Genomic DNA, 26548 nt, shown 5'->3' with positions numbered 1-26548 from the left:
AAGAGTTTCTATATTTTCAAAATAAATTAACTAAAATAATAACTACAATCATAATTAGACTTTTTTTAAACATGTAGGTTCCAGTCTGTCCATATTTGATGTGTTGTTAAATTACAAGTTTAATTAATGACAAAGACCCTTCTTAAATGTTTGCCTACCAGTAATAAAAAGGTGCTTTTTGTCATTAATTAAACTTGTAATTTAATAACACATCAAATATGGAGAGACTGGAACCTACATGTTAAAAAAAAACTTTCTAATTATGATTGTAGTTATTTTATCAGTTAATTTATTTAGAAAATATTGAAAATCTTACATATTCCACCTTTAAGGATGGCATCTTGACAGCCATGTTTCCATGGAGACCATTTCCAACACGGCTTCTACGGTCTTCAGCTAAAAGCTTTTTCTGAATGATCAAAGATAATATTCCTTATCAAACCATTTTATCTACTGTGTTTTCATAGCGGGAACTGAAATGGGAACGAATGTTTTCTTTCTGGCTGCTGGTAACTAAGACTGGGACCAGAAATCTTTGCTTGTCTGCACCATTATACATAAATATGTAAAACTGGACCCTGATGTACACAAACATCACAAACATCTCCAAATTAAGAAAATATTGATTTAAATCTTATATATATATATATATATATATATATATATATATATATATATGTATGCATGTATATAAATATACATACATACACTACTATCAGATTCTTCCTTCTTTTCCAGCATCGTGTAGGTTTCAGCGCCCCCTGCTGGATGATCAGGTTCAAAGCTCCAAGTGATGCGAGGCTGGAAGAGTCCGAGACGTATCAATAAATCTATCTGTATCTCACCATCTCATGTCATGTTGTCCAGCTGGGTGTAAAAAATACAGTAGAAAACGTGAAATCTTTTAACACTTATAAACTAACGGCTATTATTAACTGGAAGTTCCTCAGTAACTCCACGGTTGTAACTGGTCTCAGGTGTCGCAGCAGATCTGCTACTGGGAAATATCTCTCTTCCAGGAAACATGAGATGCTTCGTCATGGTAACCGCGCTTTTCCATCAAACAGTAGACGGATGTTGTAATCGTTTTATTCAGATGCCAGACACGTTATTCATCGTCTGTTCTGTGAAGACTGAACTGGGTCCTTGTCGCCAGGTCACACATCTATTTGGTCTGAAGCGCGTAGGGCCGCTCCTCATGGCGTTACACTCTGAAGACATTAGTGATGGAATACCATTTTTACTTTAAGTGTTTTTGACAAAGAGTCTCTACGCAGCGACACATTTAACTCCAACAGAAAGGCCTCAGACTGATGATGGAGGAGGAGCTGTGAGACAAGAACTACATGATCACAAGCGGCTGCTTGGCATCTCTACCTTCCCATCCATACAAACACGCCTCATGTACACATTCACAAATAGCGCAGCATTTACAAAAGTCATGAGAATAGAAAGGAACAACATAAAAACTCATACAAATGGACATTTAAATGTGTTAGAAGTAGAACTGCGGCTGATAAAAGGAAAAGTAAAATGTAAATGAATGTTGCTGGCGGCCGCAGGAGCTCAGCCTTCTTTGTCGAGGACGGCTTTCACATCAGCAAACACCTGGAAGAGAACAGCAGGAGGGCTTACTTGCATTAGTCAGGACTCAAACTTGCAGTCTTTTCACTTGTTTTATAAGCGTGTTATTTTATATTTTTATTTCTATTCATGCAAGTCGCTGCATTTACACACACAGACACCTGATGGGGTCTTCATACACAACCATAAGCAAGGTTCTAAAAAACAGAGAAAATATCCAGCAAGCAGCAGTTTTCTGCTCCAGAACGTCTTGTTGATGTCAGAGGTCAGAGGGGAACGGGCCGGTGGAGGAGGCGGAAAGGCAACACGAAGTCGAAGAGGCGCCGATTCCAACCGAGGTACGCAGGATATCGACTCTGACCGCAGTGCTTCACTAGGTACCAGTGGCAGCCAGCTATGTGGCCCAGCTGCTGCACGAAGTAACCCCGAAAGACCACCGAGGTCAAACAGATGCTCTTTACAGCTGCAGAGGGTTTAAAGTGGATCGGGTTTAATAAGGAACCCCTAAATTCATCCATCCATCCACTTTCCTAACCGCTAAGTTAAAGGTCGCGGGAAGACGAAGCTCATCCCAACAACCACTGGGAGAAGCAGGTACGCTCTGGAAAGGTCACCAGTCCATCGCAGAGCTCACACAGAGAGACAAACCACCATCCACGCTCACATTGACTCCTAGGAATAACCAGTCATGTCTTTAGACGGTGGGAGGAAGCCGGAGAACCCGGAGAGAACCCACACATACGCAGGGAGAGCATGCAGAGGGCTGCGAGGCCACGGCGCTAACCACTACGCCACCATGTTGGCTTTAAATCCTACTGCAGTCTCAGCACCATCAGGCTTTCATGTTGTAGTTTCTCGGTTTTTTTTTTTGTTTGTTTTTATGCTACTGAAATTATTTCATTCTACGTTGTTTTTGTTTTTTTTGTTTTGTTTTTTAAATGAACATATAAACCTCTAGTTGTTTTAAATCTGACCTGGAAATTTTAAACGTACGTCTGAAACGGCTAAAGCAGGGAAATATAATCCTCCAGAAATGTTCAGATAAAGGAAGAAGACAGGCTGTCTGCAGTGTTTACGATCCAAAGAGCCAATTTCATCATCGGATTAATAAAACTTGTTTAGAGCCAAAAATTACCTTTTGAGAAAAAAATAAAAACTTGATGAAATAACTACGATAGTAAATGTTTTCATTTTAACAACCACCATTTTCTTTCTATTGTAGTTTTTTTTTCATTAAAAAAGCAAAGCCTTTGCAGGGAGTATAGATAGATTTGCTCGAAGTAATAAAGACCGCTTTGGTCCATAGTTTCCTGTATGTAGCATCTTCTGATGGAAACTTCCAGCAGGATGATGCACCATGTCACAAAGCTCACATCATCTCCACCATGACGATGAGTTCACTGTCCTCCAACGGCTCCACAGTCACCAGATCTACATCCAGCAGAGCAGCTTTGGGATGTGGTGGAACGGGAGATTCTCATCGTGATGTGGTGGAACGGGAGATTCTCATCATGATGTGGTGGAACGGGAGATTCTCATCATGATGTGGTGGAACGGGAGATTCTCATCATGATGTGGTGGAACGGGAGATTCTCATGGTGATGAGGTGGAACGGGAGATTCTCATGGTGATGAGGTGGAACGGGAGATTCTCATGGTGATGTGGTGGAACGGGAGATTCTCATGGTGATGAGGTGGAACGGGAGATTCTCATCATGATGAGGTGGAACGGGAGATTCTCATCATGATGAGGTGGAACAGGAGATTCTCATCATGATGTGGTGGAACGGGAGATTCTCATGGTGATGTGGTGGAACGGGAGATTCTCATGGTGATGAGGTGGAACGGGAGATTCTCATCATGATGAGGTGGAACGGGAGATTCCCCTCATGATGTGGTGGAACGGGAGACTCTCATCATGATGTGGTGGAACGGGAGATTCTCATCATGATGTGGTGGAACGTGAGATTCTCATGGTGTTGAGGTGGAACGGGAGATTCTCATCATGATGTGGTGGAACGGGAGATTCTCATGGTGATGAGGTGGAACGGGAGATTCTCATGGTGATGTGGTGGAACGGGAGATTCTCATCATGATGAGGTGGAACGGGAGATTCTCATGGTGATGAGGTGGAACGGGAGATTCTCATGGTGATGTGGTGGAACGGGAGATTCTCATCATGATGAGGTGGAACGGGAGATTCTCATCATGATGAGGTGGAACGGGAGATTCTCATCATGATGAGGTGGAACGGGAGATTCTCATGGTGATGAGGTGGAACGGGAGATTCTCATGGTGATGTGGTGGAACGGGAGATTCTCATCATGATGAGGTGGAACGGGAGATTCCCCTCATGATGTGGTGGAACGGGAGACTCTCATCATGATGTGGTGGAACGGGAGATTCTCATCATGATGTGGTGGAACGTGAGATTCTCATGGTGTTGAGGTGGAACGGGAGATTCTCATCATGATGTGGTGGAACGGGAGATTCTCATGGTGATGAGGTGGAACGGGAGATTCTCATGGTGATGTGGTGGAACGGGAGATTCTCATGGTGATGTGGTGGAACGGGAGATTCTCATCATGATGAGGTGGAACGCGAGATTCTCATGGTGTTGAGGTGGAACGCGAGATTCTCATCATGATGTGGTGGAACGGGAGATTCTCATCATGATGTGGTGGAACGGGAGATTCTCATCATGATGTGGTGGAACGGGAGATTCTCATCATGATGTGGTGGAACGGGAGATTCTCATCATGATTAGGCGGAACGGGAGATTCTCATCATGATGAGGTGGAACGGGAGATTCTCATCATGATGTGGTGGAACGGGAGATTCTCATCATGATGAGGTGGAACGGGAGATTCTCATGGTGATGAGGTGGAACGGGAGATTCTCATCATGATGAGGTGGAACGGGAGATTCTCATGGTGATGAGGTGGAAGGGGAGATTCTCATCATGATGTGGTGGAACGGGAGATTCTCATCATGATGAGGTGGAACGGGAGATTCTCATGGTGATGAGGTGGAACGGGAGATTCTCATCATGATGAGGTGGAACGGGAGATTCTCATCATGATGTGGTGGAACGGGAGATTCTCATCATGATGTGGTGGAACGGGAGATTCTCATCATGATGAGGTGGAACGGGAGATTCTCATCATGATGAGGTGGAACGGGAGATTCTCATCATGATGAGGTGGAAGGGGAGATTCTCATCATGATGTGGTGGAACGGGAGATTCTCATCATGATGTGGTGGAACGGGAGATTCTCATCATGATGAGGTGGAACGGGAGATTCTCATGGTGATGAGGTGGAAGGGGAGATTCTCATCATGATGTGGTGGAACGGGAGATTCTCATCATGATGAGGTGGAACGGGAGATTCTCATCATGATGTGGTGGAACGGGAGATTCTAATCATGATGAGGTGGAACGGGAGATTCTCATCATGATGTGGTGGAACGGGAGATTCTCATCATGATGAGGTGGAACGGGAGATTCTCATGGTGATGAGGTGGAACGGGAGATTCTCATCATGATGTGGTGGAACGGGAGATTCTCATCATGATGTGGTGGGAGATTCTCATCATGATGTGCAGCTACTGTGTGTTGCTTCATGTCAACATGGACAAACTCTCTGAGGAACGTTTCCAACACCTTGATGAATCTATGACACCAAGAATGAGGGCAGTTCTGAAGGAAAATGGGGGTTCAACCGGTACTAGCAAGGTGGACCTGATAAAGTGGCCGATGAGTGTATTTTACAAGTAAATTATTTCCATTTTGTGCTTATTTCTTAATGATTCTTTTGACTTGTCAGCTCTTTTGCTGATCGTTAAACAGACATGATTTCCATTTCTGCTGAACCTGCTTGTTTGTATTTATCAACAGCTCCGAAAAACATCACCATCTTCGCACATACTCACCTCATCCACAGAGCGAGAGGCGTCTATAGTGCGCACCTTGCCGTGCTTTTCATACAGCTCAATGATTGGTCGTGTAGACTGCAGATAGGTTTGGATTCTGCATGCGAAGAGAAAAAATATGGCTGGTTATCGGGGTCGTACGACACAGGGGACTCATAAGAGACGCAAATTAGGTCAAATACACATATTCAGGTATCTAGCAGGCAATTAAATGGGTCAGAAGAATCTATACTGATCATGCACGTCTGGTAGAGGACAGAAGGAAATGATACATGGATTTAAAAGCTTAAAGAAGCAGCAGCACTTAGAAAGCAAACGATCTGAGACAGGCTTTTAATCAGGCCTTAAGCTAAAATAGTAAGTCACAGTTTAATAAACAGCTTCCTGAAACAGACTCTGAAGGGACTGAGGCTGCCATGAGGCATGGATTATAAATAATATCTATAATCTGACTTGAGAGCTGAGATGCGAGTGTCAGAAAAACAGCAGCCGACATAAAAGAACAGGAAACGTCTGAGGCGGAAACCAAGAAAAGGACTGGTCAGAATTGCAGAAATGTGAATAAACTAGACATGATATGACATAACTAAACACAACACAACACAACACAACACAACACAACACAACACAACATAACATAACATAACATAACATAACACAACATCATAACATAACATAACAACATAACATAACATAAACATAACACAACTAAACATAACACAACACAACATAACATAACATAACATAACATAACATAACGAAACATAACTAAACATAACATGATACAACATAACATAACATAAAAATCTCAATCTTCATTATAATTAACGGCTCAAGTCTGGTTATAAAGAAATCAACCAGTTTAATGATGTATCCACTGGGAGGAACAGATGACCACCACCATCCAGGTGGTTTAGAGGAGCTATAACACACACCTTCAGTACTGATGGCAACACCGACATGCATGTCATCTTAGCAGCATATACCCGCAAACACAACAGGTTTTTTACTTTAACTTGTTGAAAAGCATCAAATCGTTGGTTTAGTTTGTTTTTGTCAAACTATGCGTTGTTTAATCTCGTTGTTTTGTTTTACCAGTACTGGGGAAGTAAAGTAGAAGGTGTACTCTGAAATGAAGTAGTTTTGTATGCGAGAAGTGCTGTTTAGGTCACAGAAATCCCAGCTCCATCCCAAGTTATCTATCTTATCTAACATAAACGTTGTTTATTTTCTTACATCTGTGAGTTGTCTGTTTACTTCTTTTGTCTTTAATTATTATTTATTTACAGAATGTGTTTAACTGCTGGGATTTGCGTATTAAATGACATGTAAGTATTTGTTTCCCCTTGCATGTCAGAGTGATCTCATCATGTGAGCAGTTTCTCACCAGACTTTCTGAACTGAATCCCTGTTCAGTTGTGTAGAAAATCATCTCCATTGGGAAGGTGCGACTGCGAAAACATACTACGGAGCGCATCACAGAAGCCCGCACTAGTTCGCCTAAAACCGCCGGTCCTGCTTGGCTTCAGGTGGATCAGATGCATTTACCTATTCATTGTGAATATCTGAGCTCGTAAGTGTGAATACACCTTTAATTTCCATCGTTTCAGGTGTGCGGGGTCAGTTTGAGGGTCCAAGCTGGATCCTTGAGGGCCGCGGTCCTGCAGGTTTTGGACGTGTCCTGTTGCAGCAGCTGAATCAGATTTGTGCTTCGACCCGGTTGGGCTGAACCGTTCAGTTTGAATCAAGTGTGCTGGATCAGCGAAACATCTAAAACCTGCTGGATTGTGGCCCTCCAGAACAGGAGCTGGACTAGTCTGGTCCTCGGGAGCTGCCGTCCTGCAGGTCTCAGATGTTTCCTGCTTCAACACACCGGATGTCAATGAATTGGGCAGAACTTGACAAGAAGCCAGTGATTTGTAGGGAAACATGGAAAACCTGCAGGACACAAGCAGAGCCGGCTGGGCGTGAAATAAACTGTCAGTCTGGAGTTACTTTGTTGTGATTTATCATTACTTCTGGTCATGTGACTTCTTTTAATGGCTCTATAGTTGGTTGAGCTTTGATTTTTGTTTTTTGAGGTAACCTCGGTCCCTCACCTTTACTCTTTTTAGCCCAGAGGCGTCAAACTCGTCCTCGAGGGCCAGTATTTGGCAGATTTTATTTGTTTCCCTGCTCAGACACACCTGATTCAAATCAAATGCATCCAGCAGCTTATTGTCAACCTGTTTTGGTAAATGTTTTGGACATAGACCGTATACCCTGAGCCGTCACCTTATCGTGGTTTGTGCGTCCCGAAGATCCTAGCAGCTATGTTGTTGGGGGCTTTATGCCCCTGGTAGGGTCACCCATGGCAAACAGGTGTCTAGGGGAGGGACCAGACCAAGCACGGCTCATCGACCCCTATGATGACGACAAACCTGGGCATGAATGTTCCCTTGCCCGGACGCGGGTTACCGGGACCCCCCTCTGGAGCCAGGCCTGGAGGTGGGGTACTAGAGCGAGCGTCTGGTGGCCGGGCCTTCGCCCACGGGGCCCGGTCGGGCTCAGCCCGAAAGGGTTACATGGGCCCCACCTCCCGTGGGCTCACCATCTGCGGGAGGAGCCGTAGGGGTCGGGTGCAATGTGAGCTGGGTGGCAGCAAGGGGCGGGGACCCTGGCGGTCCGATCCCCGGCTGCAGAAGCTGGCTCTAGGGACGTGGAACGTCACCTCTCTGGTGGGGAAGGAGCCTGAGCTTGTGCGCGAGGTTGAGCGGTTCCGGCTAGATATAGTTGGACTCACCTCGACGCATGGCTTGGGCTCTGGAACCAGTACCCTCGAAAGGGGCTAGACTTTCTTCCACTCTGGAGTTGCTCATGGTGGGAGGCGCCGAGCAGGTGTGGGCATTCTCATCAGCCCCCAGCTTGGTGCCTGCACGTTGGGGTTTACCCCAGTGGATGAAAGGGTAGTTTCCCTCCGCCTTCGGGTGGGGGGACGGGTCCTGACTGTTGTCTGTGCTTATGCGCCAAACAGCAGGTCCGAGTACCCACCCTTTCTGGAGTCCTTGGAGGGAGTGCTGGAGGGTGCTCCTTCTGGGGACTCCATTGTTCTGCTGGGGGACTTCAATGCTCACGTGGGCAATAACAGCGAGACCTGGAGGGGAGTGATTGGGAGGCATGGTCCCCCCCCTCTGAACCAAAATTGTGTTTTGTTATTGGACTTCTGTGCTCGTCATGGATTGTCCATAACGAACACCATGTTCCAACATAAGAGTGTCCATATGTAAACCTGGCATCAGGATTCCCTGGGCCGCAGTTCGATGATCGATTTTGTAGTCGTATCGTCGGACCTGCAGCCACATGCCTTGGACACTCGGGTGAAGAGGGGGGCAGAGCTGTCAACTGATCACCACCTGGTGATCAGATGGTGGGGGAGGAAGCCGGTCAGATCTGGCAGGCCCAAACGTGTTGTGAGGGTCTGCTGGGAACGTCTGGCTGAGTCCCCTGTCAGAGCGAGCTTCAACTCCCACCTTCAACAGAGCTTCAACCATGTCCCAATTGAGGCGGGGGACATTGAGTCCGAATGGGCTGTGTTCCGTGCCTCTATTGCTGAGGCGGCAATCCCAGGACTCGTTGGTGGACACCAGCAGTGAGGGATGTCGTCAAGCTGAAGAAGGAGTCCTATCGGGCCTTCTTGGCCTGTGGGACTCTGGAGGCAGCTGATGGGTACCGACAGGCTAAGCGGCATGCAGCTTCGGCTGTTGCCAAGGCAAAAACTCGGGCATGGGAGGAGTTCGGCGAGGCCATGGAGAAAGACTTCTGGACGGCTTCGAGGCGATTCTGGTCCACCATCCGGCAGCTCAGGAGGGGGAAGCAGTGCTCCATCGACACTGTGTACAGTGGAGGTGGGGAGCTGCTGACCTCAACACAGGACATTGTGGATCGGTGGGGGGAGTACTTAGAAGACCTCCTCAATTCTACCAACACGTCTTCCGATGAGGAACCAGAGCTGGGGGACTCAAGGGTGGACTCTCCTATCTCTGGGGCTGAAGTCACTGAGGTGGTCAAAAAGCTCCTTGGCGGCAAGGCCCCGGGGGTGGATGAGATCCGCCCGGAGTTCCTTAAGGCTCTGGATGCTGTGGGGCTGTCCTGGCTGACACGCCTCTGCAGCATCGCGTGGACATCGGGGGCAGTGCCGCTGGATTGGCAGGCTGGGGTGGTGGTCCCCCTTTTTAAGAAGGGGGACCGGAGGGTGTGTTCCAATTACAGGGGAATCACACTCCTCAGCCTCCCTGGTAAGGTCTATTCAGGGGTCCTGGAGAGGAGGGTCCGCCGGATAGTCGAATCTTGGATTGAGGAGGAGCAGTGCGGTTTTCGTCCTGGTCGCGGAACAGTGGACCAGCTCTATACCCTCTCTGGGGTCCTGGAGGGGGCATGGGAGTTTGCCCAACCAGTCTACATGTGCTTCGTGGACCTGGAGAAGGCGTTCGACCGTGTCCCCCGGGGGCTCCTGTGGGTGGTACTCCGGGAGTATGGGGTACCGGACCCCCTTGTGCGAGCTGTCCGGTCCCTGTATGACAGGTGTCAGAGCGTGGTCCGCATTGCTGGTAGTAAGTCGGATTCGTTTCCGGTGAGGGTTGGACTCCGCCAAGGCTGCCCTTTATCACTGATTCTGTTCATAACTTATATGGACAGAATTTCTAGGCGCAGCCGAGGTGTTGAGGGGATCCGGCTCGGTGGCCTCAGGATTGGGTCCCTGCTTTTTGCAGATGACGTGGTCCTGTTGGCTTCATCTGGTTGTGATCTCCAGCTCTCACTTGAGCGATTCGCTGCCGAGTGTGAAGCGGCCGGGATGGGAATCAGCACCTCCAAATCTGAGACCATGGTCCACAGTTAGCTCCTCGCTACAGAAAGCTCGGAGTTCGCTCGATGTCAATCATCCACCATGACGCTCACAGACCCCCTCTCAGCTATACCTCTTTGTCCATATTTGTATTTTCCAGGCGAGACGACACGCATGCCCCTGCCAAGATGGTGATGGTAGGAACCGCCCACCGAGCTTCAATTCAGCTCTTCAGAAACCTACGGGTGACGTCACAGAGGCTATGTCCATTATTTTATATACAGTCTATGGCTTTGGAGCATGGAGAAAATAAAGGCCTGCAGGATAATGGGCCTCGATGACTGGAGTTTGACACCTGTGTTTTAACCCCTTCGTCTCCTTTAAACCTTTGCTATCTGCTGTGAAACTGTTGTCATCCAACGATCAGATTCAAACAGACAAACTGAGGATTTCTAAGCCTGGTTTATTCTCCACGTCACGTGAAGCTTGGTGCCAGTGACTGTCCGTACTGGTCACCAGAACAAAAGAGTCACAGTTCATGAAAGGCTGGTGATGGAATCACATAAACACAGAAGCAAACTTTCCAAAGGAAGAGGATATGAAAATGGAAAAACTGGAACTGTACATGAAGGACAGAAAAAAACATTTAAATATCAAAGTCATGCAGAAATCTGATATAATTATTAGTTATTATTGGTCATCCTGGGAGTTTCCTTAATATATGTGCCAATATATATGTGTAGACTTGTAGAATTTATTCTTTAGCTCATTACATGTGAAAATACATCTGATTCCTCTAAAAATATAATAAGTCAAATAAAAAAAACTAGGTAACTTGTTCTGGACTAGAGTGAAGTAAACAAGCTGTTTGCAGACATCAGGAAGCAGCAATGCTTACATGTAGCATACCATAATAACAGCTGAAAGACTCCACCGAGCGGCTGGTGTCCAAACCCAGCTCAAAACCAAAGCAGTTTAATGGGAATGTAGGAGCTCTGTCCGCTTTACAGCTTCTGCTAATTCCTCCACACAAGCCAGGTGTCATGTCAACGCAGACATCCGTTTCATCAGCGTAGGACAGAAACTCTGGGAGCGACCAGCCAGTCATAAGTCATGTCTTTCTTTTTGGTTTGTTTGTGGTGAAAAGTTTTATTCCAGCTCTGAATAATATTCTACTAATGCGTCTCCTCTGACACTGATAGGAATGGACCATGAAGGTCCTGTTAGTTGCCATGAAGATGAAGGAGGCTTCATAGTGAAATTTTCACTCTTCCAGATACATACTATGTTGGACTTCACTTCTATCTGGATCCTCATGGTCTAAGCCACTGTTTCTCAAATAGGGGTTCGTGTATCCCTGGGGGTACTTCAAGGCACCAGGTGGTATGTGAAATTTTCTGAAAACATACATCTTTTTATGTTTTCTTGAAAAAAGCCTTTAACCACTTAACAGTCACCCCCAAATTGCCAAAAACGCCTGAAAAAGACATACCCAAATTAAATTAGCTGCTGTTCTTGAACCCTTTGAAGTATATTCAAAAGTATGGTCTCTTTATAAAGAAAATATTCTAAAGTTTTACCCTGAGCTTTCAAGTGTATTGTAACTGTAACCAGCATAAAGTTATTGAAGTTGGAACACAAGGAAATTTCAGGTTTTTTCCCTCGTCTGAATTTCTCTTCTACTTTGTCGACATGCTGCTCATGGAGAGATGGAAATATGGACTGGAAAATCTGATGTAGCTGTAGCATGAAGCCTTTCCTTTGACCAGTTAAAATTTGGTGACAATAGCAGCCACAATGATTATTCTATGAGGGCTTTACTGTAAGTATGTTCATGCGCTCCCCAAAGTGGCCATTTGGAGTCTCCAAATGGCCACTTCTGATATTCCAACTTTAATAAGTTATAACTCCAGAACACTTCAACATACTGTCATCAATGAGACCTCTAATGAAAGGTGGCATCAAGAACAATCCTGCTGTATATTCATATTTAATTACAGTAATATTGGGTCAATCAGAAGGGGAGAGCCTAACGGTGCGTCATGAGTAGTTTTATTGAAATAGGAAACGTCTAAGACATTGTAGGAGCGTAATATAAAATAAAATACGCCAGGCCGTCGCCGGTTAAGGAGTTAATAAAATAATATAAAATATAATATTCTATAAATGTTTGATATATTCCAAGAAATGTAAGTTTACATTCATAAACTGAATTTACATTAAGATTAACACCATTTCCTTCCTCCCAAAATCCCACATTCCAACGTGAATTGAACCCAACGTGTTACGAGCCAAATCATATCTGTCAGTCACTGTTGCCTTGACAACGCAATGGCGTCCTGGTTGAAGCGTAGCAGAGATGTGGCAAAAACAATTAAAGTTCAATGAGCCAAACACTAATGACAAGCGGCTGTATTTCACTTTTTTCTGAACCAGAAGTACGTTGCAGTGGTTAGGAGGTACTTGTCTGAAACAATATTTTACTGTGTTGCAAAAGGTCGAGAAGTGCTGGTCGTAGCTGAATGTGTGGTCTGTCCTGGACTCTGACCATTGATCAACATCAGGTGTCCCTCATCAACATTGACCAATGGCTTCCTGAGATATTTACCTGAGTGACACCTCCATCAAAACATCTGGAAACTGTTCAGGGTCACGTTGTTGCAGCTCTTCATCAGACATTATTTTACTTGTTCCGAGATGAACTGGGCTGCTTTCCTCTGATTTTCTGTGAAAGTAATGTTTGTCTTTTAGGAGGAGATGCCTGTTTATATTTTCTGCTTCGTTCCAGGTGAATTTACTCCGATGTAGTAATCCGGATTCTTTATTCTCACCAAGTCCTTGTAGTTGTGAAGATATACTTAATTTATTTTCATTTTATTTTAGACACAATGCAGAAGAATCGTCCTCATGAAGAAGAGATTCGAGTGGCCTGAAGCGAGCTCAGCTCTGCATCTCTGTGGTACGTTTAGATTAGGGTTTTTCAACCTTTTTTGAGCCAAGGTACACTTTTTTTTCCACTAAAAAAATCACAAGGCACACCACAAAATCCATCTTGTCAAATTGTCTTAAATTAATCAGATAAACACAAGAAAAAGGTATTTTGTTATCTTTCACCTGGGCCGGTTGAATGAACACAGCGCTGCTTTTCAGACCAATCAGGTGAAATTGGATCATTTCTCGTGACACACCTGACGATCTCCGACAGCACACTAGTGTGCCACGGCACAGTGGTTGGAAAACACTGGTTTAGATTCATGTTTTGAAGAGCTGCTACAGCGATGACAACATCCACGAAACGTCACGTTAGCTGGCATTCTGGGAGGCTTCTTTTCAAACTCTATTTTAATTCAGGAGTCGCTGTGACCTCCTCCCTTTAGGCAATCAGCTTCAGCTTCTTCAGACTATTCTAAACCAGAACTGAGTCTGTGTTAAAAAGCTTTAATCTCCGTCCTGTACTTAGACAAAACCAAAGTCAGACTGCACCTTTTCTCCAAGCTCTCCCAGTTGTCGTCTATGCGTCCGCTGCTCTTCCCTCTTTCTATACATCTGTTGATGCAGACCTGCAGACAAAAAGAAGCTCAGCGGGTTTCAGAGGCTCAGCCGGAAAAAAAAAACAAAACAACACAGCTGGAGGGGTATTAGCTCTCCGCTTCCCATGACGCACCTCATTGCCACAGTCAAAGAAAAGCACAAACTTGACATCTGCTTTGCCATCCATGACTCGGGTCCAGCCCTGCAGGTTGTCCTCGTTACGGGGGAAACCGTCTATGAGGAAACGGAACTTTTTCTCGTCTTGCTGCATGGTCTCCTCCATGGCCTAGCGAAGCACATGAAACATTGTAAATGAAAAGTTTGACAACTTACTGTCGGGCTAAAGGTTTGCATAAAGCATGGTGATGGTGGTTTAGACAAATAAAACCAGTACAGTCCCAAGCAGCATCTGGGAACGGTTTCACGCTTTCAGGAGACAAAACAAAAGTCCAAACGAGTTCAGACTCTGGTGCAGCCGTGTTTATTACATTGAACTCGCATTACCAATAATCTTTGTGTTATTAAAGCAGCGCTGCTGAACTTTTTCCCTCTCTGAAGGACAACTGATTCAGTCTGGTCTTCATCCTGTCTCTTCTCTGAGCGCTCTCCAGACAGGAAAAGTCAGTCTGATGTTGACTCTTGCCATATCTCTTCTTTTCTCCTTTTCACTCATAATATCCTTTTGTGTTTCTTTCATGAATTGGCCGCAGCGTGCTTTCCAAACAGCCAGTGTGTTGACGTCCAGCTGCTGGCGTGCGACGCGGTAAAGTAAGAGAAAAATGTGTGGAGTGCGGTTTCTCAGTCTTTAGGATGCTGAAGGATGACGACTTCAAGACTCTACATAAAGAATGTCGGTGAGGCATTAAAATGAGTCTGAAGCAGAATTTAAAGTTTTTCTGATAAATGTTATGAATAAATATTAGTTTCACAATAAAACAAAGAAGCAAAATAGCTTACGGTAAATCCACAAAGTCTGGAGAAGCAAACAGTTTTCTGCATTTCTTAAAAGTTTTTAAAAAATGCATAATAATAGTTTAATATCCCCTTAAAGATAAACTGATTTGATAGTTAAAGCATCAAGAAAAATTCAGAAAAACTTTTGTTTAATGCAAACTAAACAATGTGGTTCATATTCAGTAAAGCCCCGTTTCCACCAAGGGGTCCGGCTCGGTACAGTTAACCTTCATCTCTGTCGTGTTTCCACATCCAACATGTGATAAGCAGGGTGTGTGGCTGGTAGGCGGCGTACAGGCCAGATAGGGATAGATGCACCAGCTGCGTGATAACACATAACAGCAATGCGACGTATCCACTGACTTATGAAGAAGACTGTGATGCAGAAACAAAGGAGAAGGATGGCGGACATGCAGCAGTTGTATTCTTTCCTCTCTGCATGTGGCTCTAAACAACCAAAAACATCCATTGTACACACCCTGAGCTGTTCCTGCTTTGACCTTATTGCAGAGTCACACATGAAGTGATGATTATTTTGACCAATCAACATATTGCAGAGGGTCAAGCTCCATTTGTCAGGAGAGAAACAGCAAGACTGGGAGCCCAGCAGATTAGATCAGATAATCTGTTCAATTTTCCCAGATTTGACCAGTGGAAACACAAAAAAGTACAAAGCAACCCATTTCATACCCAGTCGGAAGTGTTGGTGGAAACTAGGGGTGGGAAAATCCAATCGAAAATCTGGATTTTTTTTGCTTCACAATTTTAATATTTATTTTTTGTGGAAAAAATCCATTTTTTCTTCAAATAAATAAAAATAATCCATTATAAAATCTTTCTCATTTTTATTGTTTTAATTGATCTTTTTACTTTTCTTCTTGGGCGTTATAGCAGCAGAATGACGGTCCAGCTACTGTGTTGTTTTTCTTAATTGAAATCAAGGAAAATGAAGAGTAAAAAAAGAAGTTTTATACATTTATTTTGTTTTTAATCTACAAAAGTCATTCATTTCAAAAAATTGTGAGAATTGCAATTTAAATCGAATCTGCACCCAAGAAATCTAATCGAATTGGGACAGAAGCACATTGTCACAGCCCTAGTGGAAACGGTTCTTGTGTCTAGCCGGACCTGATAACAGGTTCTGAATCCGGTGTCTGACATGTGGCAGACACATCCGGATTTTCCTGTAGCACATAAACATTGTCCAAACTTCCAGCCTGCATCTGATACACACCTTCCTCAGTAGGTTGATGGTAATATCCACAGGGACGATTTTTCCTTCCTTGATGCAGGTCTCAATGACATGTCTGTCCTCCGACCCTTCTCTGGCTCGCTCTGCCCTGAGCAAATCCCCGGCTGACAGATGAGTGTAGTTGTAGCTCTGGAAAGCATCCACACACACAAAATAACACACATTTTTCCTTTGACACATGTATCTTGTGTGTTAAAACAGCATATACACATAAAGACAATCATCAAGGGAATTTCTGGTGATAAAAATTAGCAGTTTTTTTTCCACATAAATTTGCTTTCTAGTAAGTAAGAAGTCTTTCGATAGACAAATCTCCCTCCAACCAGGAGAAGTTGGCCCTTGTGTTCAGAATGAAAGGAGTCTCTGTGGCTGTCTGCCATTCAGGTCGAGCCACTGCACCTGAGGCCTGGTGGCCAACACCCAGTAACGTCTGAAAAGAGAGGTCTCTCATAAAACTGCTCTCTACCAAACAGACACACACTTTAAATTAGACATGTGTGTATAAAAAAACATTCAACAGCCGAAACAACTTAAAGATAAACACTAAAACAGCATCCTGCTGCAGAGTTCAGGTTCTTTCAGCTGTATGGATGGCTTGTTAAACGTTAGTTTCTGACTATCCCCGATGATACACAACATATTTACCAATGGAAATATTTGCCCCGTTCTGAAGCTAAAACCAGAACCACAACTTAATGGCAGAACTGGTGACAATCGCTGATCACCTGATCATTGTAAATACCTCTGATGAGACAAAATATGACAATATGCCACCATGTAGGGCGCTTTATGTACGCTTCAACTGGAAACCAAACTAATCTGAGAAAATGTTCAACTTCCATCACAGGATTAATAAAGTGCTTATCTATCTATCCATCTATCTTGCTGTCTATCTATCCATCTATCTAGCTGTCTATCTATCTATCTATCTATCTGTCTATCTATCTGTGTGTCTTCCTATCTATCTATCAATCCATCAATCAGTCTTGGACATAATGAATTTTTTTTTTTTTTATCTAAAAAGATGAAACCACAATCAATCATTTACATCCTAGTCTACATTTAATGTGACCTACAACACAATTTACAAATCTGGAATTTCTGGATGTGACAACTATCTCCTTTATTCTCCACGTCTAAACAAAAGGGTTGAGTTGAATGTCAGAAGCCTTTTCTGACAAAGAAATACCGCCAAGCCCGACAAAAATCTGAGAGAAAAATTTAATAAAACTAACAAAAACTTCATATGTATGTATCCATGAATATGATATTTTTTTATCTGATGAGACTGAAGCTGAACGTTTTGAACACAATTCCAAAAGTAAGATAAGTTTTTATTCCCAGAAGAACAACGTTCCCACAGTGAAGCACGGTGTGGAAGTATCATGCTTCGGTGCAGCTTTTCTACAGCTGGATCAGAGTCTTTAGTCAGGGTGGAGGATTTCTGAACAGCTCTAAACACCTGATTCACCTTTGGTCCAAAATGTTCAGATATTTGCCAGAAAAGAAGTGAATGATAGGATTCAATTCAAAGCTGATCCAACAATTTGTTTAAGGTTGTTCACACCAATACAATCAGATTATTGTGTATTTTTTTGTATTGATATTGTTCTACTGACAGATTTATTTCTTCTCCACAGACATTACCATGTTTTAGGTCACATATAAGGTGGGAAAAGAATCATAGGGGTGTGGACTCTTTATATCTAATTTGTCAAGAAATATCTCTTGATGATATCTCTGTTCAAAGGTGATCATAGAGAAGTCAGGTTTAATCCTTACATAACTCCAGCTGTGTGGATAAATCAATAACAGGGTTACTGCCCTGAAGACGTGTCAATAAGAGACATCCTGCTGGGTATGTTTGTTCTGGGTCAAGTTCAACAGATGTCGATTTCTTTCTTTCTATCCTTTCCTTTCCTTCCTTCCTTCCTTCCTTTCTCTTTTTTCCTTCTTTCTTTCTTCCTATCTTTTCTTTCTTTCTTCCTTCCTTTCATCCATTCATTCATCCATCCAGGTGTTAGCATAAAATAACTTAGGGAAATAAACCACATTTCATGTTGTCTTCTCTTTTAAACAAAATAACAAAGAAAAGATATCCAAGACATACTTTGTAGCCCACGTGAGTCAGTGTTTTTATGTTTATAACACACACCAGTGTCTCCTGTGTGGCTAGCTGGCTAGGTGGCTAACATGCAGGTTCATTTTTAGAGGACAACCGGAAGTGAGAGAAATCTAGTAATTACATCATAATAATAATGTAAACAAAAGGCTCCACCATTCGTAATTTAGCGAAACATAATTATCACCACGATCTGATCAATCATAACCCCCAAAGTGGACAGTTTTCATTGTCCTATATCTCCTACCTCCACGATTTTTGAGCACTGGGTCCCTTTCCCGGCGCCGGGCCCGCCCAGAACGAACACAACCTGCGGCTTCATGATCTGCGACACCCGCTCCAACAAGCTCGGCACCCTCTGGGACACGTTAGCAAACAAGCGGCCAAACATATACCAGCACCGGCACGATAAAGCAGGGCGCCGTGATGACCGGTGAATGCGTGTCAGAGTCGGCTAACAGGCCAAACCATAGACATACAGAGACGCCTCATGAAAAGCTGGAGGGTGAACCGGCATCGCCGCCATATTGGATGGGTCACCGCCATATTGGATGGGTCTCCGCTGTCGACTTCTGCTGCAGATTCAACGTAGTTTCCCCACAAAACTGTTTTCTGTATATATTGCACACAAACAAAACACTTTTCTACATAATTGGTTGCTAAATAATGTTAACCCAATGCGTAATCTACTAAATGCAAATGATAAATTTTATACCTATGAGGTGTTTATGGAAAAAGATTATATTGATGCTTCACAAAGAGAGTTTTACATGGTAGCATAATTACCTCCACCAAGGAGGTTAGGTTTTTATCGGCTTTATTTGTTTGTGTTCAAAATAACTTATAAAGTTCTGGACGGATTTTCATGGAATTTCCGGGACTTGTTGGAACTGATTTACTTTTGGTGGTGATCCGGATCACCGTTTGGATCCAGGAACTTTTTAAAGGCCTTGGCGGAGGTTTGCGCTCTCCAAGTGTTTTGAATTGCACGGTTTTGATACAATACTTTGTACAACTGTATCTCTATATTGATCAATTAATAAATGTAAATAATAGAAAGAGTCAACCGTAGTAAAGAGAAAGCAACTATTCCTGTATTTTGTTCAGCATATGGTTGCAATAACAGGCAAAATATTGAAAGTAGATTTGAAAATGATAGATATATCCAAATGCATCAATAAACAATCAAACATGTTAGTATCAAATTAATTTATACATTTTTTTATGTTGTAGCTACCTTATCTCTTTGTTAAATAGCATTATAAAAAATATTTTAGCATAAAAGCACATCGTTTTTTAATATTTTACAATGATCGGTATCATAACAATATCTCTTTCCTTTGTAACAAACTAAACTGTGAGGAAAATTTGTGAAATTATTGTTGTGGTTGGACCTACACCTTAATAATAAATGCACTAGAGGCGCATGGGAGACCCATCCGGGATGGCAGCGCGATGATGCAGCGTCTATATATATATTGTCTATGGGCCAAACGCCACCACTTCCGCTATTGACTTCAGCGACCAATGGGATTTAGGATAGAAGTGACGCAACCCGTAACCACGCCCATATACACTTGTTTTGTTTTTTTTCAACGCAGAGGTCGGGTGACGCCCCTCCCCTGCCTCTCTCCAGCATCAGCACCTCAAATCCGAACAAGGCGACCCGCCGCTAGAAGAGGATGCTCTCCGGTCTGGTGTGCTCAGTAGCTCCAGGAGACATGCTCCGACCATGAGACGGCTCCCCGGCAGGCTGACGGTACGCTTCCACGCACGTTTGATGCCGCCTCACTGCCTCCATTCATGGTACACCATTCATGCATCCCCGCGAATGGAAAACATTAAAATAGCTCGCTCCAGTCCCGCTTGCTCGCCTTTTTCTTCCGTTTGGTGACGCTTCTTTTCATGTAGGTCAAAATAATGAAGACCCCGATTTTGTCTTTTTGAGGGCGCCGTGTGAATACAGGGATCATACCGGGAGGGGGGGAAAAAAAGCCAGGCAAACAAAAGGCATCCAGCCCTCCTCCTCTGACGCACCTGGCTGCCCTGTCGCTGCTTGACATGACAGCGCAGAGCCGGGAGCAGAGCAGCAGGATCAAGGGGCACCGACGTGCGGCCGGACGCGCGGACTCGACCAGGAGCAGAGGAGCCTGCGGACGCTCGGCGGACAGGAGGCAGCAGCCCAGGAGAGGCCGGATTGCAGTTTCTGGGGACGAGCGCCAAGGGCAGTGCGGCAGTCAGCAGACAGACCGGGGGGAGGAGGCTGCAGAGATCTGTGATATACTCCCCCCTCCAGTCAACCCTCCACATCATCCTTAAAATATGATGGTGTTTGTACACTTGGTTGGTGGTGACTGTGATACTCTATGTTCTCTTCTGCCTCTTCCCAACCAATCACTGATGATGTGCAATTAAAAGATTAGATCTGCTCTTCAGGCAAGGGTGGAACCCTGAGGGGACTGATGAGCATACTGGCAAGGTATCACTTGCTCCCTTCTTCTCTGGCTTTGCTCATTTTGCTTGTCGCCTGCACCATGGGCTGTCTTCAGAGCATTGCATGCAAGCCCCGCATCAGACGGGAGAACATTGTGGTGTACGAGGTGTCCGCCTCTATTGACCAGTGTCCCACAATCATTGAGGAGAACTCGCCGATTGTGCTCCGTTACAAGACGCCCTACTTCAGGGCCTCAGCCGGAGTTGTGATGCCCCCAGTGCCCCGCAACGAAACCTGGGTGGTGGGCTGGATCCAAGCTTGTACGCAGATGGAGTTCTACAACACCTATGGTGATATTGGCATGTAAGTGCATACAGCAGAAGACACGTTAGGCCTTTAACTTGTGTTTAGATGTTTCAAGTCATACGACTCATACATCCCTGTCCCTCCTCCACAGGTCTAGCTGGGAGCTGCCGGAGCTGCGGGAGGGCCGGGTAAAAGCCATCAGCGACTCCGATGGGGTCAGCTACCCCTGGTATGGCAACACCACAGAAACAGTCACTCTAACCGGCCCCACATCCAAACCATCCCGACTGACGGTCAGCATGAATGACAACTTCTACCCCAGTGTGACCTGGGCAGTCCCCATCAGCAACAGCAACACACCTATGCTGACCCACATCACCAGGGACCAGAGCTTCATCACCTGGCTGGTGGCCATGAACTCTGTCACAAAGGTGGTACCAAAATGCGGAGAACAGATTGTGTATTTCTTTGTGGAACTTTCGGTTTGTTTTCTTTTCATATCAACAAATCAGATGTTTTATAGGAGTTTGAGCAAAGAGCAACATGGGCATCGGCTTTTCACACAGGCTGGCTGTGATGTAATCACTTATGTGCTTTTTCCTTTCTGGTGTGAAGTTACAAATCACTTCATCGTTTACTCAATCTCCTCCAGGCAGACTCTGCAGTGGCCATAAAAAGTTAGTCTGGCTGCAGCTGAGAGAGAATACTGTTTAAAAATAGATTTTCTCGATGATCAATGAGCTAATAACAGGTGTAAAACACAGTATGGTTCCATTTACATGGATCTTCTGCAGTCAAAAAAACTGTGAATAACTTCTGCATCTAGAGAAATGACAAGGGATTGTTTTATCTTCTTCTGAGCGTATTTTCCACACATGTATTCGCAGCTGAGGACATAATAATGAAAGTGATGAGGAGTTAACGGTGTTATAAATGCAAACTGGGGTGTTTTACACTGCTGAACTTTAGGAAGAGATTTCGGGCATTAATGCAGCACTTGGTCAGAATCTTATTTTATCTCATCTCATCTCATTTCAACTTATCTAAACTTATCTTACCTTTTGTCTTTTCTCATCTTATCTTATCTTATCTTATCTTATCTTATCTCATCTCATCTCATCTTATCTTATCTTATCTTATCTCATCTCATCTCATCTCATCTCATCTCATCTTATCTTATCTTATCTTATCTTATCTTATCTTATCTTACCTTTTGTCTTTTCTCATCTCATCTCATCTCATCTCATCTTATCTTATCTTATCTTATCTTACCTTTTGTCTTTTCTCATCTCATCTTATCTTATCTTATCTCATCTCATCTCATCTCATCTCATCTCATCTCATCTTATCTTATCTTATCTTATCTTATCTTACCTTTTGTCTTTTCTCATCTCATCTTATCTTATCTTATCTCATCTCATCTCATCTCATCTCATCTCATCTCATCTCATCTTATCTTATCTTATCTTATCTTATCTTATCTTATCTCATCTCGTCTCGTCTCAACTTATCTCAACTTATCTTACCTTTTTTCTTTTCTTTTCTTTTCTCATCTCATCTTATCTCATCTCAACTTATCTCAACTTATCCTATCTATCTTATCTCATCTTATTTTATCTCATCTTACATCATCTTATCTATCTTATCTTATCTCATCTCATCTCATCTTATCTTATCTTATCTTAAATGATCTTATCTCATCTCAACTCATCTCATCTCTTCTCATCTCATCTCACCTCATCTCATCTCATCTCATCTCATCTCATCTCAACTTATCTCATCTCATCTCATCTCAACTTATCTCATCTCATCTTATCTCATCTCAACTTATCTCAACTTATCCTATCTATCTTATCTCATCTTATTTTATCTCATCTCACATCATCTTATCTATCTTATCTTATCTCATCTCATCTCATCTCATCTTGTCTCATCTCATTTCATCTCGTCTTATCTTATCTTATCTTATCTTATCTTATCTTATCTTATCTTATCTTATCTTCCTCCTTTAGGAGCGTATTGTTTTGCAGACAGTGCGGTGGCGGATGCGGGTTGACATTGCTGTGGACCCAGACATGCCTTTGGGCTCTCGGGCCTCATTGGTGGGTCGTCCCTACCAGGAACAGCCGCACATCCTCAACTACCAGGAACCCATCCCTCCCAATGCACTAGGGAGACCCAATGCTAATGATGCCCAAGTGCTAATGTGGAGGCCTCGGAGAGGGGCGCCACTCGTGGTCATACCTCCTAAATAATGGCACTGCAATGGACTGAAGTACAGGTATTACCATATAGGTTAAAAAAAGGGGGATGTAATTGGAGAAGATGGCAACGAGGTCACAAAGCCTCATTAAAGCTGTGGCTCCTTATCTCCGAGTTGTTCAAGTGGACCGTTATGATAAGCCAAAGTGGATATCTTTGATCTGACACAGCACAACTTCAACAAAACAACCCTTACAAAAGCTACTGTTAAGGACCTGGAGTGGCACCTGGGCTTGTTCGAAGCCCGCTAAGTTTTGGACCGCATAAAAAGCTCTGCCTGCATTTTAGCAAAGAAAAAACACTTTTTAGAAGCAACACAGAGGTATTAGCCTATGATGAGAACTGCATCCTGCATCCTTACGTAGATTCTATTGCATGAGAGCAAGATGAAGACCATTACAAGAAAAGAAAAAACTTTGCTGGAAGAAGTCTAAGAAACGCATTTTTGTATACCTTGATACCTGAAGACATTTTGATTGAAAAAAATCAGCCAAAAAAAAAAAAAAACACAGACGCTGCAGGCTGGTTAAATCACATCTGTGCCAACAAAGGCCTTCAGCACAGTCAGTACCAGTATTGAAGGATATATCAGATCATTTACAAAGAGACAGAGTATTATATGAGTCTTTATAGGTTAAGATTAAACTCCTACATCCATCAGATTGTATTAAGACCACCCACTTTGCATAAAAAAGTGATTAAGCGAAAATCTGCTTGAGTTTTCAGTGGAGTTTTTTGCTAATACACCAAACTTAGGCACATACATCTTAGCAACACACGCCTCTGTTGTGCATCTGCTGTTGTATTCGGGATGGGTGACAAACCATCAGAGAGACGAGCTGGCTCTGTTACTGCATTAAATAAATCTTGACAGACATGCTTTCAATAAGTGTGGTGTAAATGACTTGGAAAGCAGCCATACAACCTATTTAAAACAGGAAGGTGATAGTCAGGGCACATTTATCACAGCTGGAGCTCTTCTCAGAACAAGTTTCAAACGGGATGTGGGGCTAATCAGGCCATGTCGCCCATAAAGTTACACCAATCTTCTAGGGGCAGGGACGGTTGCACAGTTTGGCACTGGCCGCCTCTGGAATTGGTTTTGACACCCCCGTAAGTGCTGCCTCCTGTGATTGATAGGTAGCTGGAGGACAGAAAAATCCCTTCAGGCACATGGATCACCAGCATCCCTATACCAGTCTGAGGTCAGTTTTAAAGTAATTTCCTCATTAATCATCCTTTAAAAATATTGGTTTTTGGTAGCACATTTCTAGACAAGATATTGTCAGTAGAAGTACAACTACCAGGGGTGTAGCACCAAATTTTGGGCCCTGTACACTCTCAATGTCAGTGGGCCCCTATCCATACCAGTGCTCAAGGCACGTGAGCAAATAAAAAAGAAGGGTATTCATTTAAAATAGAAAAGCATATTACGCTACAATCATATAAAATTATATTGATGAGTGGTTTTTTAATTTACCTGAATTGATGTACTTGGCCTACATATACTCAAATATCTAACCCCCCCCCCCCCCCCCCCCCCCCCTCCCCCCCACAGAAAGTTCAATATGTTGAGAGGACTGTGTGACATAAAGTTCATTCTCTCAGTTGATGCTATCAATATATTTTAAATAAATTATGACACCAATTAATTTGAGGGCCCCAATTTATTGGAAATAAAAACTTTAAAAAAAAAAAAACATTTAAAAAATTGGATTTTCATGGTCCCCTCTCCCTACTCGGGCCCTGGATAGTCAGGTCCACTTTTCTCCCCACTACTACGCCCATGACAACTACTAATGTTTTGTAAGGCTGTTACCCTCATGTTAGCACGAGCAACATTGCAGCGCTAACTACATCCTAGCTTCATTTTTTAAGATAAAGCAGGGAAACGCATTTAGTTCTCAGTTTTGTTATGGACTAAATGTAAACTTAGTTAATCAAAATCTTCACACGTTGAATCTGAAAATAAACTATATTGATGTTTCAAGTCCCTCAATATCCACATGCCCTCATGCTGACGAAGCTAACGCTACTTAATCCAGCTTCAAAAGAGGAGACTAGCAAATCTGTTAAAGTGTCTACAGCAAGAAAATGTGGACATATATATCCCGGCTTGTTTAGGTTGACATAGGAATGAAGAGAACTAAGATGTTTCTAAGGGTTTTGTGAAGAAGAAGAACATTGTCAGAAGCCCTGACAGCTCTCAGTGTGGAACTAGTCACATGTTGTCAAGCACCGCCACCATACAGGAAGGCTGCTAGGTGATCCTCCTACAACCATGTAGGGGGAGTCTTGCCCATCATCTGGCCACCATCTCAAATATACAAGGCTAACTCCACTACTGCAATCGTCCTGTAAAAGTGTAATCTTAATGTTTTTATGGAAGTTTTCCTGCTGTGGAACTGAACTGCTCATTGGTTAAGTTATAATTAGTCCAGGTCTCTGCCTGCCACGCCACATGCAAGTCACATGACTTATGTGCCATCTGTGCTTCCTCTCCAGGTTCCTGCCTCACCTTCCCATGTTGCTTCACTTCTCCCGTCTGTCCACGCCGTCTCTCTCTCACACACAAACACACACACACTATTGTGGTGTGGCAAATTCCCAAGTCCTCTTAAAAAAATCTGATGCAAACATATCTGCTGAACACAGCATGCCACAGCTTCAGTTCTGCCTCATTGTTGGATAAAAATTCTCCGAACTACCATGTCCAACTTATCAGGGGTTAAAATAAGCCCCGTTAATTCAGCTTGTCTACATTTGCCACAACACCTCGGCTCTTTCAGCCATCTGTTGCTATAGAGACTGGTCTGTTTTTCCAGAGCACACTGCAACTGGAACTGAAAAAAATATAAATATTCATGGGTGTGCCTGGCTCTGTATGTGCATGCATCACTCTGAGTGCACACACACACACACACACACACACACACACACACACACACACACACACACACACACACACACACTTTGATGTGAGAGGGGATCAAGGCATGGCTGTCTTTTCTTTAAACATGAAAGATGCTTTAAAGAACTCATTTATAAATGGTTTATTATGCATTTAAATAACTGCACAACAAGTGTTTTGGATATAAATATAAAGACTGTGAGCAGTGAAGCGAAAGCAGTAATTTTCCTTTCATTTGAGATTTATTTCATCTCATCAACAAAAAGTAAATGACATTCAGTGTCTTTGGTTAGGGGAAACTCCACCTTTTTGCGGCAGGTTTGCTTCCCATTGCACCACCAGATGGCAGATTTGTTCTTCCCACTTTGACATGAGCATCACCAACCCCCTTAAAGCTGGGGTAGGTAATGTTGCTGAGATACATTTTACTCTGGGTGA

At 43.5% G+C, this 26548-nt stretch overlaps 2 protein-coding genes across 2 annotated transcripts; one reads left to right on the top strand and one right to left on the bottom strand.

Moving 5' to 3' along the window:
- Positions 1-1089: 1089 nt before the first annotated feature.
- On the bottom strand, positions 1090-18653 carry cmpk (cytidylate kinase). The gene is made up of 6 exons (XM_079243286.1): positions 18445-18653; positions 16058-16204; positions 14003-14155; positions 13822-13898; positions 5517-5613; positions 1090-1608 (listed from the first exon to the last, which is right to left on the bottom strand). The coding sequence occupies exons 1-6, from the start codon at positions 18586-18588 to the stop codon at positions 1567-1569; spliced, it is 660 nt and encodes a 219-aa protein (XP_079099412.1). The 5' UTR covers positions 18589-18653; the 3' UTR covers positions 1090-1566.
- A 2006-nt stretch (positions 18654-20659) lies between these two features.
- On the top strand, positions 20660-23192 carry fam78ba (family with sequence similarity 78 member Ba; the record flags this gene model as incomplete). Its single annotated transcript, XM_079243960.1, has 3 exons — positions 20660-20994; positions 21089-21368; positions 22950-23192. The coding sequence occupies 3 exons, from the start codon at positions 20660-20662 to the stop codon at positions 23190-23192; spliced, it is 858 nt and encodes a 285-aa protein (XP_079100086.1).
- Between the last annotated feature and the right edge of the window lie 3356 nt (positions 23193-26548).

This window comes from Telmatherina bonti (assembly GCF_933228915.1).
Source record: "Telmatherina bonti genome assembly, chromosome: 7".
Lineage (NCBI taxonomy): Eukaryota > Metazoa > Chordata > Actinopteri > Atheriniformes > Telmatherinidae > Telmatherina > Telmatherina bonti.
The sequence above is the reverse complement of the archived record's forward strand: the minus strand, read 5'-3'. Positions and strand labels throughout refer to the sequence as shown.

Excerpts from the sequence above, each read along its gene's own strand:
- cmpk (XM_079243286.1), bottom strand. The coding sequence starts at position 18,588 with ATGTTTGGCCGCTTGTTTGCTAACGTGTCCCAGAGGGTGCCGAGCTTG. Across the intron at positions 16,205-18,444 it reads AGTGCTCAAAAATCGTGGAG|AGCTACAACTACACTCATCT; the intron begins GTAGGAGATATA and ends GATGCTTTCCAG. Across the intron at positions 5,614-13,821 it reads TGGGAGAGCTTGGAGAAAAG|AATCCAAACCTATCTGCAGT; the intron begins GTGCAGTCTGAC and ends CTTCGCATGCAG.